The 18,382-nt window shown below is 45.2% G+C and overlaps 1 protein-coding gene across 1 annotated transcript; it reads right to left on the minus strand.

The window, feature by feature from the left end:
- Positions 1 to 4,787: 4,787 nt before the first annotated feature.
- On the minus strand, positions 4,788 to 17,969 carry LOC124132356 (pinin-like). The gene is made up of 9 exons (XM_048403237.1): positions 17,822 to 17,969; positions 15,853 to 15,921; positions 15,425 to 15,484; positions 14,470 to 14,545; positions 14,079 to 14,176; positions 13,726 to 13,801; positions 9,587 to 9,742; positions 8,425 to 8,563; positions 4,788 to 7,836 (listed from the first exon to the last, which is right to left on the minus strand). The coding sequence occupies exons 1-9, from the start codon at positions 17,941 to 17,943 to the stop codon at positions 6,512 to 6,514; spliced, it is 2,121 nt and encodes a 706-aa protein (XP_048259194.1). The 5' UTR covers positions 17,944 to 17,969; the 3' UTR covers positions 4,788 to 6,511.
- Between the last annotated feature and the right edge of the window lie 413 nt (positions 17,970 to 18,382).

The raw sequence follows: 18,382 nt of genomic DNA on the forward strand, positions 1-18,382 counted from the left end.
CTTAGACTCCCATCAATTCCAGGAATACCTGGACTGTTAGTCGAACTAATTAAGTTGCACGTTAACATCTGTTTCATTGGGACAAGAGGATTGGATGTTTGCTTATCAAACGGTTTTTTTCACATGCTTCTGGAAAAATAATTTTTTTGTCAGGGTTTCGAAGCCCCAATTTTCAGGAAATCTGTGATTATAATTTACCAGCGTTTTACATATCTACTCATGCACCTGTAAAGCTGTTACATGTTTTTAAATATTTTGATATCTTCAATTTTGTGTTTCGAGAACACTTGTAAAGATTTACATAATCTGTCTGATCAACACAAGTATATTTGAAATCCTCTCTAATATTTACCTCGCATCAAAGCAATTTGTTTGTAATATTTTTCTTGGCATTTTGCCCCGTAATGCATCTTTGGAATACGTTCACGCACGGTCGGGTTCCTATCCCACAGGCCAGGAAAAGTGCGCAGATAAAAGTCGTTCTCCCGATCTCCTCTTTTTTCGTCTCGAACAATAACAAATTGGCAGTCTGTCTAAATCACGAAGTTCCTAAATGTGTTGATCTTCTTTCCACACTTCTAAAACAGGCAGCTAGCCCCTTATTACAGGATAAACATCTTGCAAATATAGAGAGACGATAAACAAATCAACTTAAATGTAATACAAAATAGATCCATCACTGAACAATATTGACCTTTGATGGGAATATCGGCTTCTATATTAATTAGCAGAGAACATTTATAAACCATTTATTTAGTCGTCAAATTCCATATTGTTTTTTGTTTTTTTATTTTACTGAAAACCCACCTACGGTCATCATGGAAGGAATGATTGCACTCATCTGACAACAGAAATGACGCAGCAATGCTGATGACGTCGTTACCATAGCAATTCATTATTTTTTAAATTTTATTTTATTTTTATTTACAATCATTTTATTTATTTATTTATTTATTATTTATTTATTTTTATTATTATTATTATTATTTTTGTTTATTTTATTTATTTATTATTATTATTTATTTATTTTTATTTATTTATTAATTTATTTATTTTTGGGCGGGGGGGGGGGCTCATTCGCTAGAATAATAAATTGGTACATACTATAATAAGTGGGTACATACACATGTTGGTGAGATGTCCGTGCCCATGCAGTATTTCAGTCATTGTAAATCTTGAATATGAACCGCTCCCTTTCGTAATTCAATCCACTCATATGCATGGGTTGGCAGCTTCTGGCGCATATCTATACTCAGCTGTTGAAGGGTCACCTCCGCATAATATCAATTTCCAAAAGTAATAAAGACATATTGGTTGAAAATGAATATACTGAGTGTTAGTTCCAAATTCAAACCAAAAAAGCGACACAGGCAGTAGGCAGCCAGTGGTTGGATTGTAAGGTCGTGAGCTGATTGTTTGTTTTAAATCCACACTGGGCAATATTCCGGCTATATGACGATGACGCGGCCTGTAAATCCCATCCAGTGATCGATATTGTGAGCAACGATCCACGCCATCGGGTTACGATGACACGCAATTATCAAGGTCACCGCGCCCGACCTTGCATCCGATCCTTTGGTCGCCTCTAACAACCAGCATATAGATTGCTGGTGACCAAATCTAACCTGGATGGGTGGTCGGGCAGCCTAGTGGTTAATGCGTTCGCTCGTCACGCCGAAGACCCGGGTTCGATTCCCGACATGGGTACAATGTGTGAAGCCCATTTCTGGTGTCCCCCACCATGATATTGCTGGAATATTGCTAAAAAGCGGCGTAAAACCAAACTCACTTACTCACTCTAACCTAGAATCTCCACCAGGGTACCGTTTCACAAAGCAGTCGTAAATTTACACGCTCGTAAGACTTACGACTGCTTTGTGAAACGGTACCCAGGTGCATTGCGGTTCCACACCACAACGTGTCACTGTGTCCTTGCAGTGGCGGTAGTACCACCAGACCATAGTGGAAGTCACCATAACGATTAGGCGACACGACTGCAGCATCCCCACAACACTCCAGGCGCCGACTGAAAACCCGCCTACGGCCATCAATGGATGGAATGATTGCACTCATCTGAGAACAGAACTGACGCAGCAAAGCTGATGACGTCGTTACCATAGCAAACGAACGTCATTGCCTATATGTATGACCTGATGTCTGTGGTGACTGAACTGAGATCAACAGAACGCAAGCTGCTTCTTATGGTGGTTGTGCAGTAGGGTAGTCCAGTGGTTAAAGCGTTCGCTCTTCACGCCGAAGGCCTGGGTTCGATTCCCAACATGGGTACATTGTGTGAAGCGCATTTCTAAGGTCCTCTGATGTTATTGCTTAAGCGGCATTAAACGACACTGAATCACTTATCACTGTAATGCTAATGCGAACGTGTGTTCATCCCTTAAATGACCCACCGGGACGCTATATGACGGTAGTCTGTAAATAATCGAGTCTGGACCAGATCATCTGGTGACTGATATCATGAGCATCGATCCATGCAATTGTGATACGATGACATGCATCAACCAAAAAAGCGAGCCTGACCACCCGATCCCGTTAGTCGCCCCTTAAAAGCATAGTCGCCTGTTCCGGCATGCAAGCATGGGTTGCTGAAAACCAGTTCTAACTCGGATCTTCACGGGTCACCATGTGGTTAAAACACCGACCTAATTCCGCTCTCCGGGCAGACGCTCTATCCACTAGACCACGTAGACGGTCGTCACGACATTGCCTGAGAAATATGGCAATCATTAAATGCCTGTCAACACATGTTAAATAAACAGACATAATGGTTTTCGAATACTTTTATTCAACTTGCTTGGGCTTGTAAATTGATCCGAGCCCAGCTCCCCTTTACTTACAAAAGGAAGATTTCATCCATACAGCGCGCGGTGCCCTGGCCCAAGCATAAGAAACCGTCACATGCCTCAGTTAACGGGGATCAAGGAAGTATGAACTTGTCCGTTATCCGCGATCTCCTGAAACTCTAGATAAGATTCCACCTGTGGTCTGATGAGCCAGTTATTCAGCTCCTGGTGGATAAGACGTCTTCCTTATCATCATGCAAGAGACTGAACATGGTTAACTTGTATCCCCGGTGACCCGCCACTGCCCCTAATTGGAGAATGGCGACAAGGGTGAGTGAGTGAGTTATTATTTAACGTCACATGGGCAATATTTCAGCCATATCGTGACGTGAAGTTACATTTATGATACATTTATGATACATTTATGATACATACATTTAAACTGAAAAAAAAGCTGTCAAGGAAGGACAGTAGAATAACTAGAATATGGCGACAAGGGGGTCGCGTTTCACAGTAACACGCCATGGACACAAAGAACTGGTTCCACACCCAGTTTGCTGTCATTTAGTGGGCGAACATCATATACATGCGAAAAGACATGATCTGGACTAAGAAACACTAAACTAACTTGAGTGAGTCACAGGACCATTAACTTATAATAACAAACTCGCAGACGAGGCCGAAGGCCACTCCGAGATGGTTACCACGTTTGGAAGAAACGCTGACACACCAAAGGTAATATCCGAGCCAAATCTGGATTCGACCCCACGACCAGTGGATGCTGGCACATCTAATGGTCCTAACTCTGCATTGCATATCGCAGTACCTCTGACCACATGGCAACCCACGCACCATGAGGTGTGCAAACCATGCATTTGTTGTAAGAATCGAAAACTGAAAGATTTCCTTTACTAATAGAGATGTCAATAATGGTGTAACTGTCCAAATGTTAGCAGGAGATTTCACTGTTCAAACTGTTCCAGCAAACATCACCGGTATTGTGGACCTATTCTGAATCGCGACTATGCTTGTGGTAAGAGGCGACTTGCGGAATCGGGTTGTCCGGCTCGCTGACTTGGTTGATGCATGTCATCGTATCCCAATTGCGTTGATCGATGCTCATGACATCGATCACTGGGTTGTCTGGTTCGGACTCGATTATTCACAGACCGCCGTCATATAGCCGGAATATTGCTGAGTGCGGTGTTAAACAACAAACAAACAAACTCGATGTGGGAGCAATCAGTGGGTAAGAAAGTTATACCCATATCTTTCGGAGTCGTTTGTACCAATATACCAAGGGATATGTGGTGTAACTAACTCCCCCCCTACTCCAAGCAGGAGTCAATATGTATTTACCTTTTAAAGGTAATGTGATATGCATTTATAGACGTTAACAAAAGTAACTGAAACGGACATAAAATATCCATACACACTACTGTTGACTATCAGCAAGTTCAGAGAGCGTGCACATACATAACACAAATGGAGAGGTTACATTCTTTTGCCTTTGATTTTAATAATTCTAGTCTGGAATGTATATGTATTGTTTGTTGTTGATTAACACCACTCACAACACTTTTCAAGCTATATGACGACATGCTCCAGTTAAGCAAATTGGGGCCAGTTAAATATAATATAATAAACTTAAAGTCACAGTCTGAATTGTAAAACAACATGTGACAAGTGTAGGGGTATTATGAAAGGAGTCTTGTATGGCCAATGCCCCTCAAGTTAAAACAAATGAAACCATGGCAACGAGATTGTGGGTGTACATGAATGTTGTTATACACCATAACCAACATGGTTCTGGCAATATGACTTTATCCTGCGGAATAAACCAGTGGTTGATAGTGTGAACCACAAGAACCTTTCAGTGAAATACATGCATATTCATAGACAAAACAACCCTCATGGTTTGGTCCTCAGGCTGAACTGAAAGGGCATATTTGATCTTTTCTTAGTAAAAAATACAAACCCATGGAATCTATTCTTACATATTTATTTCTTATAAATTTGGCGCGTTAATACATATCTGAGAAATGAAAAGGTGAAAATGAACGAAAATAAGACATTATGCCAAAAACACAAGTTACAAACCATTGCGATTAAGCCTGAGAACATAAGCTTCACTGGACAATCACTACAAGAGGAACAAGCTGAACGTGAACAAGCAAATGATATGTTTCCGAGAAACATCTAACTGGGAATGAATTCATCACTTCATTACTGACAAACTTATACCTTGATATATTATAGAACACTATGAAAATACAAAAGGACTATATGCAATATCATTTTTATGCTCATCTTTTCCTAACAATATCTACATCTAAATTACATTTGGGCAGGACCGGAATTATATTTATGAAGACTTTTGTAAGTGGACAATACTGCCAATTCAGTATGAAACATGAATACTCATATTCAATCCTGAAGGCTTTAAAGGCAGTCCTTAACACATTCATAAAACACTTCCAAAAATGCACTAAATGAACTTACTTAAACTTGGTTTATTATACTTGACGTATTTGGTTGAATAACTGATCACAACCAATCAGTTCTCGTTAACATATCAAAGTTACTTTCCTTCAAATGCAATATTCATTGAAATGTACGCGGACATCCCATTCAGCACTTTACATGCTACTCTATCTCCAGTAGACGCTACACGTATCCCCGCATGGACAGCCAGACACCACTTGGATAATCCCATCTTCCACCCCACAGTACCCATGCTGTATGTAGTTATCAACAGAGGACAGTGGAACATATCACAGCATGAAAACTAATCTATTCACTACTTGGAGAATGGTAGACAGGAGTACACAGACCTTTGTGTAAAGTAGTTGAAGAGGTTAAAGTATAGGAGATGCCAAAGATGTGGAAGGTGACCTTAAGATGTCACTATGTAACACATCTACTGATAATCATCTAAGATCTGGGATGTCCATTGATGTTAATGTGATGGGCAGTTGGTTCAAGTCAGCCTACAGTGATCTAGGTCCCGGTCACAGATGTCGGTCAGTCGGTCCCTCCGTCCGTCCGTCCGTCAGTCAGCATCCATACTGTCCAAGTCAACACAGAGGATGGGATCTATGTTCATTACACAGTTTGTAAACATCTGCCTGCCCAAACCAACCTCCAGTAATTTGATTCATACCTGAAAAGTAACCAGATGTTGGCTTGATGTCCATGTTAACAGTGTGAATGGTAGGTAACCAAGGTTCATGTCTACTAGATGAATGCATGATTCTGATGAAGATGATCCAGTAAGATGCAGAACAACGTGTATGAGTTAATAACCTGATTCTAAAACAGCTAACATACACTCAGTCCACAAGTGTCTCAGTTAATGTCCACTGATTTCCATATTAATGAGCTGATATCAGTGAAACAAGCTGATTAAAATATACTCCAATAAAGTGGTTCCTGATGCAAGAATGTTCATGATTCCTGTCAAATCTCAGAATCGTCCATTCAATATTTAAATCTTCAGAGACATTTGAAAACTCTCAACCCTAAAACATGTTTGAGAGAAACATCTTGACACAAATTCATTCACCGATCAACAGAATCTATTCTGTGAATTTATCATTCAGCCATTTCTGTGGACACACTTTCTACAAAAACTAACATGCTTAATTTAAAAATATGCAACATCCTTGGCTCCGCGGTATCTACAAGTGCACCCTGCTCTGGGAGGTGGTTCAATCCGATGGCTTCTCCTGCCTGGTCTCCTGGTCAACTGTCCGTCGCTCCTCCTCCACCTCCCCCTCCTCCAAGTCCTTGACCTCCCCATCTTTAGCCCCTCCATCTTTACTCTTATCATCATCTCGTGGATCACTCAATCGCCTGCCCTTATCGTCCTTAGCGTGTCTAGTTTCCTCATCCACCTTTCTCTTTTTCTCGTCCGTCCTATCCCTGCTTCTGTCCCTCTCGGAACTCCTCCTCCTCCTCTCCTTCCTCTCACTTCTCCTCTTGCTGCGGTCCTCATCATGCTTGCTTTTCCTATTCTCCTTCTCTCCATCCTTATCACTCCGCCTTTCTCTCTTCCTCTCACGGTCTCTGCTACGACTTCTACTTCTGGACCGCCGCCTTTCTCTCTCCTTTGCACCACTCTTTCTCCTCTCCCTCTCACTACTCTTATCTTTTCCCTCTGTTGATTTACTTCTGTCCTTGGTTGACTGAGTCTGTTCTTTATCATCTTTAGACACATTTTTGTCTTTCCCATCCCTCGACCTACTTCTGGCTTTCCGATCCTTTGACCTACTTCTAGCTTTCCCATCCCTTGAACTACTTCTGTCTTTCCCATCCTTCGACCTACTTCTAGCTTTCTCTCCATCCCTTGACCTACTTCTAGCTTTTTCATCATCACTTGACCTACTTCTAGCTTTCTCGCCATCACTTGACCTATTTCTAGCTTTCTCATTGTCACTTGGCCTAACTATGTCTTTCTCTCCATCCTTTGCCCTACTTATGTCTTTCTCTCCATCACTTGACCTGCTACTAACTTTCTCTCCATCCGTGGACCTACTGTTTTTCTGTCCATCCTTTGACTTCCTTTCCACCCCTTTCTTCTCTCCATCCTCACCACTCTTCACACGCCTTCTTTCCTTCTCCAACTCACCACTTTCCTTCTCTGACTCAATCTCCCCCTCCTCATTCTCCTCCTCCCCTTCCTTCACTCCTTCCATCTTCGCCTCCTCTCCGTCACCGTCACCCCCTCCCTCCTCTGCTGCTGCAGCCACCACCTGCCTCACATCCACCCTCCTTTCATCACCGGCCCCAACTTCCCCCTCACCATTCTTCCTCTCCTCCAGCACCACCTCATTCTCTTCAATCTGATCAAACTTATCCTGGTCGTCCTCGTCCTCCTCCAGGTCCTCCTGTTCTTCTTCCTGTCGTCGCGCCCCTCCCCTCACTCCCTCCCCACTCTCCCTGCGTGCCCTCAGTCTCTCCTCCCTCTCAATCTCGCGCGTCATCATGTCCTCGATCTCCTCCTCCAACTTGGCTCGTCTGTCCTTAATCATCTCTGAAAAAAGGAACTCCACAATCAGAACCATTCCATATATATAGCATGACATAGTGGAACCACTTTATTATTGCAATAGTAAGGGGAGTCCCTTTACCTTGAAACATGTAACTTTTCTATATTCAACATGTGAAGCAGGTGGGGTGAAATGGAATTCAACAATATGTTCAAGTTTAGTGCACTTATATAGAGCAATGTGTCTCCTTATACTCGTCCGAATAATGCCGGTTTTATAGTGATGTGGATGAAAGCTTAATGTATTAGACTATGCACGAGTAAGAAACTCTTTCTGCATGTTCTGTGCTGAGCTACATATTGTATTGTGATTTTGCGTATGATCCAAGCCAGTGTTTGAAATAAAAATATTGCCAGGCTGCTATCAGGACCCACAGACTTTAGAAGCTGCAGGCCATGAATAAACTTATTAAGCCCTCATTTGAAAAACTGCAGCTTATTGTGACAAATAAACAGACACGGCCGGCCATAAGGACCCACACGGACAGACCGGACTGATCCAAGCCCCATTAACCATCAGACTTTACCATAGCCCTGTCCCATGTGTATTGATGAATGACGTAACACACTCACTGTCTACAACAGCTTTGGTTTCCTTCAGCTTGGTCTCAGTGGAGCTGATCAGACCTCTGGGCAGGTAAAATATCTGAGGTTTGGTCTTGGTGCAGATGAAGTTCTCCAACTTCTTGGTCTCCATGGCCCAGTTGTCATGCTGAAACAAAACCTCTCCTGTAACAACACTGGCTGTCCATCGAGATACCATACCAGTTTAACAATGGCTACTCAACTACATATACACAGTACACTGATTTCAATCCAGTCCTTGTTTTATCCCCTTAATGCCTAGCACCAAGAAGGGTAACAACAAGTACCATCTTTTAACATCTTTTGGTATCACAGGGAACAAACCACCAACATTCCACTCTCCAGACAGAGGCTCTATCCACTGCACCAGGGAGGCAGTCACAAGCCCACCAGGCTAGAGCAAGTGAGCCACGTTCTCACCACTCTTAGATACATCAGTGACAAACTAACAATGTACTTCACAGCTGTTCTTTGTTTGTTTGTAGTTTGTTGTTTAGAGCCGCACTAAGCAATATTCTAGCTACATGATGGGGGCCTGTACAATGATTGTACCCTAATGCATGGATCATGGTGTCAATGACATGCATCAACCACGTCGGTTAGCCTGACCACCCGATCCCGTTTGTCGCCACTTACAAAGAGCATGGTCGCCTCTTTCGAAGATCATGGTCGCCTCTTACGAAGAGCATGGTCGCCTCTTACAACAAGCATGGGTTACTGAAGGCCTATTCTAATCCAGATCTTCACAGGTCTACAGCTTTGCCCACAAGGGGGGAAGACATGGACAATCTGTGAGACAAGTTAACACACTTCCCAGCAGACCTCGTTTGTCTCCCCCCACACAATCTGACAGAGGTTTGTGATCATAGACAGGATCTTTCCTGTCATGTTGGATCAATACTACTTAACATATGTACATTAAAACAAACACACAGTAGATAAGTGTCCACTAATCTGTGACCGGTATTAAACGACGTGCTAGCCCTTTGTGCCGCAGATGTTTATCAACATCATGAATCCTAGGAGACCAGATATGGTGCAGACAGACCAAGGATCATAGTAACGGCTAATCTGGGATTTGAACCCATTGCAACCTGATCCAAGCATGCCTAGGGCTACCCAGCATCCCGACGAAGGGTGGGATACACACCTGTCTGACCAGCTCCATCTTCTGTTCAAGTCGATGTATCTTTGCCTGCTCCTGCTCAAATTCCTGCACCAGCTGTTTCTTCTCCTGGACAAGTCGGGCCTTCTCCTGCTTGGCCTTCGACTCCAGTTTCTCCTCAATCTTCTTCCTCTGCTCCTCCTGCAGACACACAGGCAGACATCAGCAAGACACACATCAATGTGTGACAGGCACACATCAGCCAGGCAGACACACATCAGCCACAGAGCTAGGCACACATCAGCCACAGAGCTAGGCACACATCAGACACAGAGACAGACACACATCAGCCAGCAAGCCAGACACACATCACCCAGCCAGGCAGACACACATCACCCAGCAAGCCAGACACACATCAGCCAGCCAGACAGACACACATCAGCCAGCCAGACAGCCAGCCAGGCAGACAGACACACATCAGCCAGCCAGACAGCCAGCCAGGCAGACACACATCAGCCAGCCAGCCAGACAGACACACATCAGACACAGAGACAGACACACATCAGCCAGCCAGCCAGACACACATCACCCAGCCAGGCAGACACACATCAGCCAGCCAGGCAGACACACATCAGCCAGCCAGCCAGACACACATCAGCCAGCCAGCCAGACAGACACACATCAGACACAGAGACAGACACACATCAGCCAGCCAGACAGACACACATCAGACACAGAGACAGACACACATCAGCCAGCCAGACAGACACACATCAGCCAGCCAGGCAGACACACATCAGCCAGCCAGACAGACACACATCAGCCAGCCAGACAGACACACATCAGCCAGCCAGGCAGACACACATCAGCCAGCCAGACAGACACACATCAGCCAGCCAGGCAGACACACATCAGCCAGCCAGACAGACACACATCAGCCAGCCAGGCAGACACACATCAGCCAGCCAGACAGACACATATCAGCCAGCCAGACAGACACACATCAGCCAGCCAGGCAGACACACATCAGCCAGCCAGACAGACACACATCAGCCAGCCAGCCAGACACATATCAGACACAGAGACAGACACACATCAGCCAGCCAGACAGACACACATCAGCCAGCCAGCCAGACACACATCAGACACAGAGACAGACACACATCAGCCAGCCAGCCAGACACACATCACCCAGCCAGGCAGACACACATCAGCCAGCCAGACAGACACACATCAGACACAGAGACAGACACACATCACCCAGCCAGACAGACACACATCAGCCAGCCAGGCAGACACACATCAGCCAGCCAGACAGACACACATCAGCCAGCCAGCCAGACACACATCAGCCAGCCAGGCAGACACACATCAGCCAGCCAGACAGACACACATCAGCCAGCCAGCCAGACACATATCAGACACAGAGACAGACACACATCAGCCAGCCAGACAGACACACATCAGCCAGCCAGCCAGACACACATCAGACACAGAGACAGACACACATCAGCCAGCCAGCCAGACACACATCACCCAGCCAGGCAGACACACATCAGCCAGCCAGACAGACACACATCAGACACAGAGACAGACACACATCACCCAGCCAGACAGACACACATCAGCCAGCCAGCCAGACACACATCAGACACAGAGACAGACACACATCAGACACAGAGACAGACACACATCACCCAGCCAGGCAGACACACATCAGCCAGCCAGACAGACACACATCAGCCAGCCAGACAGACACACATCAGCCAGCCAGACAGACACACATCAGCCAGCCAGGCAGACACACATCAGCCAGCCAGACAGACACACATCAGCCAGCCAGGCAGACACACATCAGCCAGCCAGGCAGACACACATCAGCCAGCCAGACAGACACACATCAGCCAGCCAGGCAGACACACATCAGCCAGCCAGGCAGACACACATCAGCCAGCCAGCCAGACACACATCAGCCAGCCAGACAGACACACATCAGCCAGCCAGACAGACACACATCAGCCAGCCAGGCAGACACACATCAGCCAGCCAGACAGACACACATCAGCCAGCCAGGCAGACACACATCAGCCAGCCAGCCAGACACACATCAGCCAGCCAGACAGACACACATCAGCCAGCCAGACAGCCACACATCAGCCAGCCAGACAGCCACACATCAGCCAGCCAGGCAGACACACATCAGCCAGCCAGGCAGACACACATCAGCCAGCCAGACAGACACACATCAGCCAGCCAGGCAGACACACATCAGCCAGCCAGCCAGACACACATCACCCAGCCAGACAGACACACATCAGCCAGCCAGCCAGACAGACACACATCAGCCAGCCAGACAGACACACATCAGCCAGCCAGCCAGACACACATCACCCAGCCAGACAGACACACATCAGCCAGCCAGACAGCCAGCCAGGCAGACACACATCAGCCACACAGACAGCCAGCCAGCCAGACAGACACACATCAGACACAGAGACAGACACACATCAGCCAGCCAGCCAGGCACACACATCAGCCAGCCAGCCAGCCAGCCAGCCAGGCACACACACATCAGCCAGCCAGCCAGGCACACACATCAGCCAGCCAGCCAGCCAGCCAGCCAGCCACACACATCAGCCAGCCAGCCAGCCAGCCAGCAAGCCAGGCACACACACATCAGCCCGCCAGCCAGGCACACACATCAGCCAGCCAGCCAGCCAGGCAGACACACATCAGCCAGCCAGCCAGCCAGCCAGGCACACACACATCAGCCAGCCAGCCAGCCAGGCACACACACATCAGCCAGCCAGCCAGCCAGCCAGGCACACACACATCAGCCAGCCAGCCAGGCACACACATCAGCCAGCCAGCCAGCCAGGCACACACATCAGCTAGCCAGCCAGGCACACATACATCAGCCAGCCAGCCAGCCAGGCACACACATCAGCTAGCCAGCCAGGCACACACACATCAGCCAGCCAGCCAGCCAGCCAGGCACACACACATCAGCCAGCCAGCCAGGCACACACATCAGCCAGCCAGCCAGCCAGGCACACACATCAGCTAGCCAGCCAGGCACACATACATCAGCCAGCCAGCCAGCCAGGCACACACATCAGCCAGCCAGCCAGGCACACACACATCAGCCAGCCAGCCAGGCACACATACATCAGCCAGCCAGCCAGCCAGGCACACACATCAGCTAGCCAGCCAGGCACACACATCAGCCAGCCAGGCACACACACATCAGCCAGCCAGCCAGCCAGCCAGGCACACACACATCAGCCAGCCAGCCAGCCAGGCACACACATCAGCCAGCCAGCCAGCCAGCCAGCCAGCCAGGCACACACACATCAGCCAGCCAGGCACACACACATCAGCCAGCCAGCCAGCCAGCCAGCCAGCCAGGCACACACACATCAGCCAGCCAGGCACACACACATCAGCCAGCCAGCCAGCCAGCCAGCCAGCCAGGCACACACACATCAGCCAGCCAGGCAGGCAGACACACATCAGCCACACAGAGACAGACATCAGACAGCCAGGCAGGCAGACACACATCAGCCACACAGAGACAGACATCAGCCAGACAGCCAGGCAGGCAGACCCAGACAGATACACATCAGCCATCACACATCGTATCAGATACACATCAGACATCACAGTCAACACACACTTGAGCGTTGTACTGAACGCATTGGCCATTTTTTACATTTGAATCATTGTATTGAATGATTTGACAATGAAATAATTCCAGTCTGTTATCCCTGATAAACATCCCAAACCACACAATTTGATTGTCCCCAAGTATGAAGGAAAAGGCTGTATGAGCTTGTGTTTGTTGAAATACACCATTGTATACCTGGTCCTATCAAACATTAACGATTCATGCAAGCCACATCCATCAAACGTTTATGTACACAGAAGCCTTGAACACTTTGATAAAATACAAACATAAAATCCCCCTGCACACCCACTCATAATTGTTAAATCTAATTTAATAACGTATTCATCATAACCATAATGAATCTAATTATTGAAGGTGTCAATGTGAAGACTGATGTTCTGATGATCAATCTCAATCAATGATTCAGTTACCCTGAACAAAAAACCCTGATTCTATCTGCCAAACTTCCAACCACATTGACAGCAGCCAGTGATCAGCACCACGTTTCTCCACCCACCTTGTCCTTGTTTTCCTTGGCTTCATGTTTAAACCTCTGCAGTGTTCCAAGGAGGAGGCCGAACATCCTCTTGTTTCTGAAAGCAGAAGAATCAAACACTGGTATTTCACACGCCAGCTACAAGCACACATCTCACAGGACACAGCAGCATAGAGGGAGGGACAATGCCAATGCTGTTCAAGCTCTTAGTTTCTTTTTAGTCTACAGGATTTTGTTTTGTTTCTACAATATCTGTGGTCGATTAAACATCGTCTTCAAATGAGCATATCAGTGGTTGAAACAAAGCGTAAAGGATGAGGGAGACCACATGCAAAGATGAGAGATGTCCCAAGGATGTGGTCCTGGTCCTGTACCTGGCCATGCCCTGCCTGTCCTGGCTCTGCTCCTGCATCATGTCCCGTCGAGATCTCTTGGCTCCGGCTGCAGCTACAACAGCTGAGGCAATTGCGGGCTACAACACCATCATCAACACAAGGTTTATCACACATCCCAATACCTACGACCATGCTTAAGGGTTGAAGTCAAATATGAACAAGAGTAAAACATGCATAAAATCACTCAAAAGTTGTACAATCTTTGATCCTATGATGTCAACGTCATCTCAATTTATGTCACATGTACAAAACAAAAAACAAAACAAAAAACAAATGTCTCATAATGGTTGTCCACCCTGACCCCAAACTGACCTTGTCCCCACTGGATTCCCGACCAACTTTGTCCCCTGACCCTGGACCTCCGACTTACCTTGTCCTCTCCGTCGTCCTCCTCCCCGCTGTCCTCCTGCTGTCGACGCTGTGCCATCCCCACCGGCAGGCCCAGTCTGAGGACAAGAAACATGTTACAACACTGCGGCAGACTGAGGAGAATTTAATACAGCTTTGAACTGTATTTCAATCAAGTCACCTTAATATCATAGATAAGCCCAAAGCGATTCAGGTTTTAGATGTTTACCACTTTGGTGAAACCCATGGAAGTAGGATTGGCGCTGACAAACCACGAATAACAATGTCTGTGTATAATCGAGGCTGGACCAGACAATCCAGCAATTGGGATACGATGGCATGCATCAACCAAGTTAGCGAGCCTGACCACCCGATCCCTTTTGTTGCCTCTTCCAACAAGCATGGTCGCCTTTTACGATAAGCATGGGTTGCTGAAGACCTCTTCTAACCCGCATCTTCACGGGTCTATGAAGTCTTGTATCAACAACAACGATGGTACGATAGAACCCTGTATGTCACCACAGCCAGGTTATCTACATCAGTTTGATGTCAGAATGCAGCTTCAAGTGTCAAGTTGTCTTATGTCACAGCCTATCGACCTTGGTTGTTTTTAACTCCATCAAAATGATGGCAGCCTGTAAATAATCAAGTATGGACCAGCCAAACTGCTGACTGATGACATCTGCTGATTATGAGAACAATCCATACCATCAGGATATGATGACATGCTCTCTATATTGCTGACATAGCTTCTCTGTTCTCAAAATGTTGCTGGTACCTGGACAAGTCCAAATGACTTTTCAGTACCCAGTGCATGAAGCTAAACATGTTAATCCATTTGTCAGTTAAGTAGGCTAACCAGCCATGATGTTATTATTAACCAGTGCAAATCACTGCAGATTACTATTGGGACTAGTGCCACTTTCATAGTTTGCTACGACAATGTCGGAAAACCATTATTCCTTAATAGTTCCAACCTGGCAAAAGCTCCTCCAAGACCTCTTCTTTTTGCCGCTGGGCCATCGTCAGATCGACGCCTGAAACAGATGAATATTGTACAAGTTAAAACATTGAACATGTTATGAAAACCACACTAGCTGGATACAACTGACATCAGGGTAGTTTGCAATATGCCTTTACCTGCAAGTAACGAAATATGTCCCTTCTAGTACAAGTTTGTCCTATTACTACTTAAATCAGTATTATTAATATCATTTATTGCACAGAAAAGTGATCATTATAAGGGCGAATCTGGGATTTATCATAGGTTTCTGACAAGCCTAAGGGATGCAACTCTGCAGAGAATTGCAGTGTCTTTGACTGGGCCTAACGTGCACCCAGTACGAATGGAACTAAATATGTATTGTTCCTTCATTCAGCTATGATAACTCATCAGTTTTCTCACCGGACAAGGTTGGAGAACCTTCCTCGACCTCTTCCATCGGGACTTGCAAAGTCACGGCGACCAAAATTCCTGAAAAACAATTACAGAAAAAACACTGTCATTATGCATTTTAATCAAAATAATTATAAGAAATGGGCAGTGATAGAAACTAACAGTGTTAGTCCACTAGTCCCTATAATTACAACATACGGCAAAACTCTTGAAATTGACAAACTTCTACCAGTTAGTCCTTATGATATCTTAACCATTGGGCAGTTTGGTATGGTGAGAGAGTGAGTTGGGTTTAACGCCGCTTTTAACATTATTCCAGTTTTACCACAGCATGTCAGCTTAATGTTGGAGGAAAGCTCGAAGTGATGCAGGTTTCACGCCTTTACCACTTCGGTGAAACCCACGAGCACGGGTATGGTGCTGACAAACCTAGAAACATAATTGGGGCGAACCGGGATTCGAACTCACAATCATAGGTTCCGTGCCCCCAGTTTGGTAAGGACAATAGGACTAGTACCAATGTCTAATACTTATGTTTGTTTGTTTGTTGTTTAACGCTGCACTCAGCAATATTCCAGCTATATGACGGCTGTCTGTATATAATCGAGTCTGGACCAGACAGTCCAGCTATTGGGTGAGTGAGTGAGTGAGTTTAGTTTAACGCCGCTTTTAACAGTATTCCAGTTATATCGCGGCGAGCCAGCTATTAGGATACGATGACATGGATCAACCAAGTCAGCGAGTCTGACCACCCCATCCCATTGGTCGCCTCTTACGACAAGCATAGTCGCCTTTAACGGCAAGAATGGGTTGCTGAAGATCTATTCTACCCCAGATCTTCACGGGTCTCTAATGCTTATGGGTTTCACACATTGTACCTATGCTGGGAATCGAACCTTTGACCTGATGAGGGAAGACCTTAACCACTAAGCTAACCAATCACCCTGATTCAATGTTCAAGGAACATGTTGTAGCTACAGAAGTGATAACACCTAGATATTGATTTCATTCGAGCAAACCAGAAATAACTGACAATAATTCATTTGATAATATCTTATAACCATGATAATGTCCTATGGTGATAGATACACTATCAAGATGGTCAAAACATATGTGCCAAAACATGCTATACAATTCAGCACATTCCCTCTTGGGTATCACACTGTATGCGTTAATTGAAAAGTATATCCTTATTCAAGCAATCAATCCTGTTTTCAAATGTAATATACGCCAGTGATGGAGTCACACCACTTTCGGCATGTATTGCAATATTACAGTTATCATGGCCATGTTGATGGTGCCCTGTACATGCTGTAAATAATCAAGTCCAAACCAGACAGTGATTGATATTATGTGTAATAGCATTTAGTCCCTTCAATCTCATGTTGCTTGACTTGGAAACTTGTCATACAAAAACTATTTATATTGCAGCAATGGCTTCAAATTTTCACGCCTTTGTTATCAATTTCTACCAATATTTTTCCCAAAATCCATTGTCAATTGTGGAACCCAAGTCATTTGTGTCTGGTGCAGTTTCATGTTACCACTTTTTGACCTTGTAAACATTTCAGGTGAACATCTATGGCTTCAACTCGAGCATCACTCTCAGTAAGATCCCATAACCCATATTAAACCTGCTGCTAATCATAAGATATGCCTAACTGAGGGGTGAAAGGGGCAATATAGAAGATTGAAAACTCTACTATTCAACCAACAAAGCTGAATCATTGATAATAAACAAACAAAAAAGCCAAATGTCAGTCAAAATGGAACACAACGGACATCTGTGCACGGCAAACTGGGTTCTTTACAACTGCCTAGTCTAATAGATGATGTGTGAACATAAAAAGGTTTTTAGAATTAGGCCTGGTTTCAAGAGATTGGTCTGAGCCGGTTTGGGATTTTTTGTTGCCGTCACTCGGGCGTCAGTATTCTTCCTACACGTGGGTTGACATTACTAAATTATGCTTCATTGCACCTTTGTTCTTCTAGATCTCTTCCTGTCAGTTTCTTTATATTTTCATTTACATCTTTCAGTTTGTCTTTGGCTCGCAAAAGCTCTTCTTGCAAAGCATCGACTCCTTTCATTCCATCGGCCATTTTGAAGGAAAGCGTGAGTGATAACTTTAATACGGAAAATCCGAATGTTGATGCTAAGCTAAATAATGGAACTAGTTTTTTTCTAAAACGAAATATGAATGTACTGTATGTCGGAACAAGCCATCAAATCAAGCCTTAAGTTCAGGTTTGGTTGTGAAAATTATTGAGAGAGTAAAATAAAATATATTACGCATCATAATGAATTAATTAAATTATGTGCTTTTTTTAAAGGTATTGAATACTAAGGTATGGCATAAATTTGATGGTTTATTTTAAAGTCATAAATGAATTCTTTAAGTCTGAAAAAACAAGTGTTGAAACCAGAGACCATCTATTATATGGTCTCTGTTGAAACTTAGTAGAAAGTTATATTAGATCTGCCTTTTATTAACTCCCTTCCCCAACTTTACAGAAATTAATGACCCGTCCTTGAGACAAT

The sequence above is a fragment of the Haliotis rufescens genome, unplaced genomic scaffold (assembly GCF_023055435.1).
Source record: "Haliotis rufescens isolate VD_foot unplaced genomic scaffold, xgHalRufe1.0.p SCAF_3, whole genome shotgun sequence".
NCBI classification, from domain to species: domain Eukaryota; kingdom Metazoa; phylum Mollusca; class Gastropoda; order Lepetellida; family Haliotidae; genus Haliotis; species Haliotis rufescens.

Bases quoted from the DNA above. Each gene is read 5' to 3' on its own strand.
- LOC124132356 (XM_048403237.1), bottom strand. From the start codon at position 17,943: ATGGCCGATGGAATGAAAGGAGTCGATGCTTTGCAAGAAGAGCTTTTG. The intron at 14,546-15,424 runs GTTGGAACTATT...TCTTGTCCTCAG, and splicing joins CTTGGAGGAGCTTTTGCCAG to ACTGGGCCTGCCGGTGGGGA. The intron at 8,564-9,586 runs GTGTGTATCCCA...GTTTTGTTTCAG, and splicing joins AGATGGAGCTGGTCAGACAG to CATGACAACTGGGCCATGGA.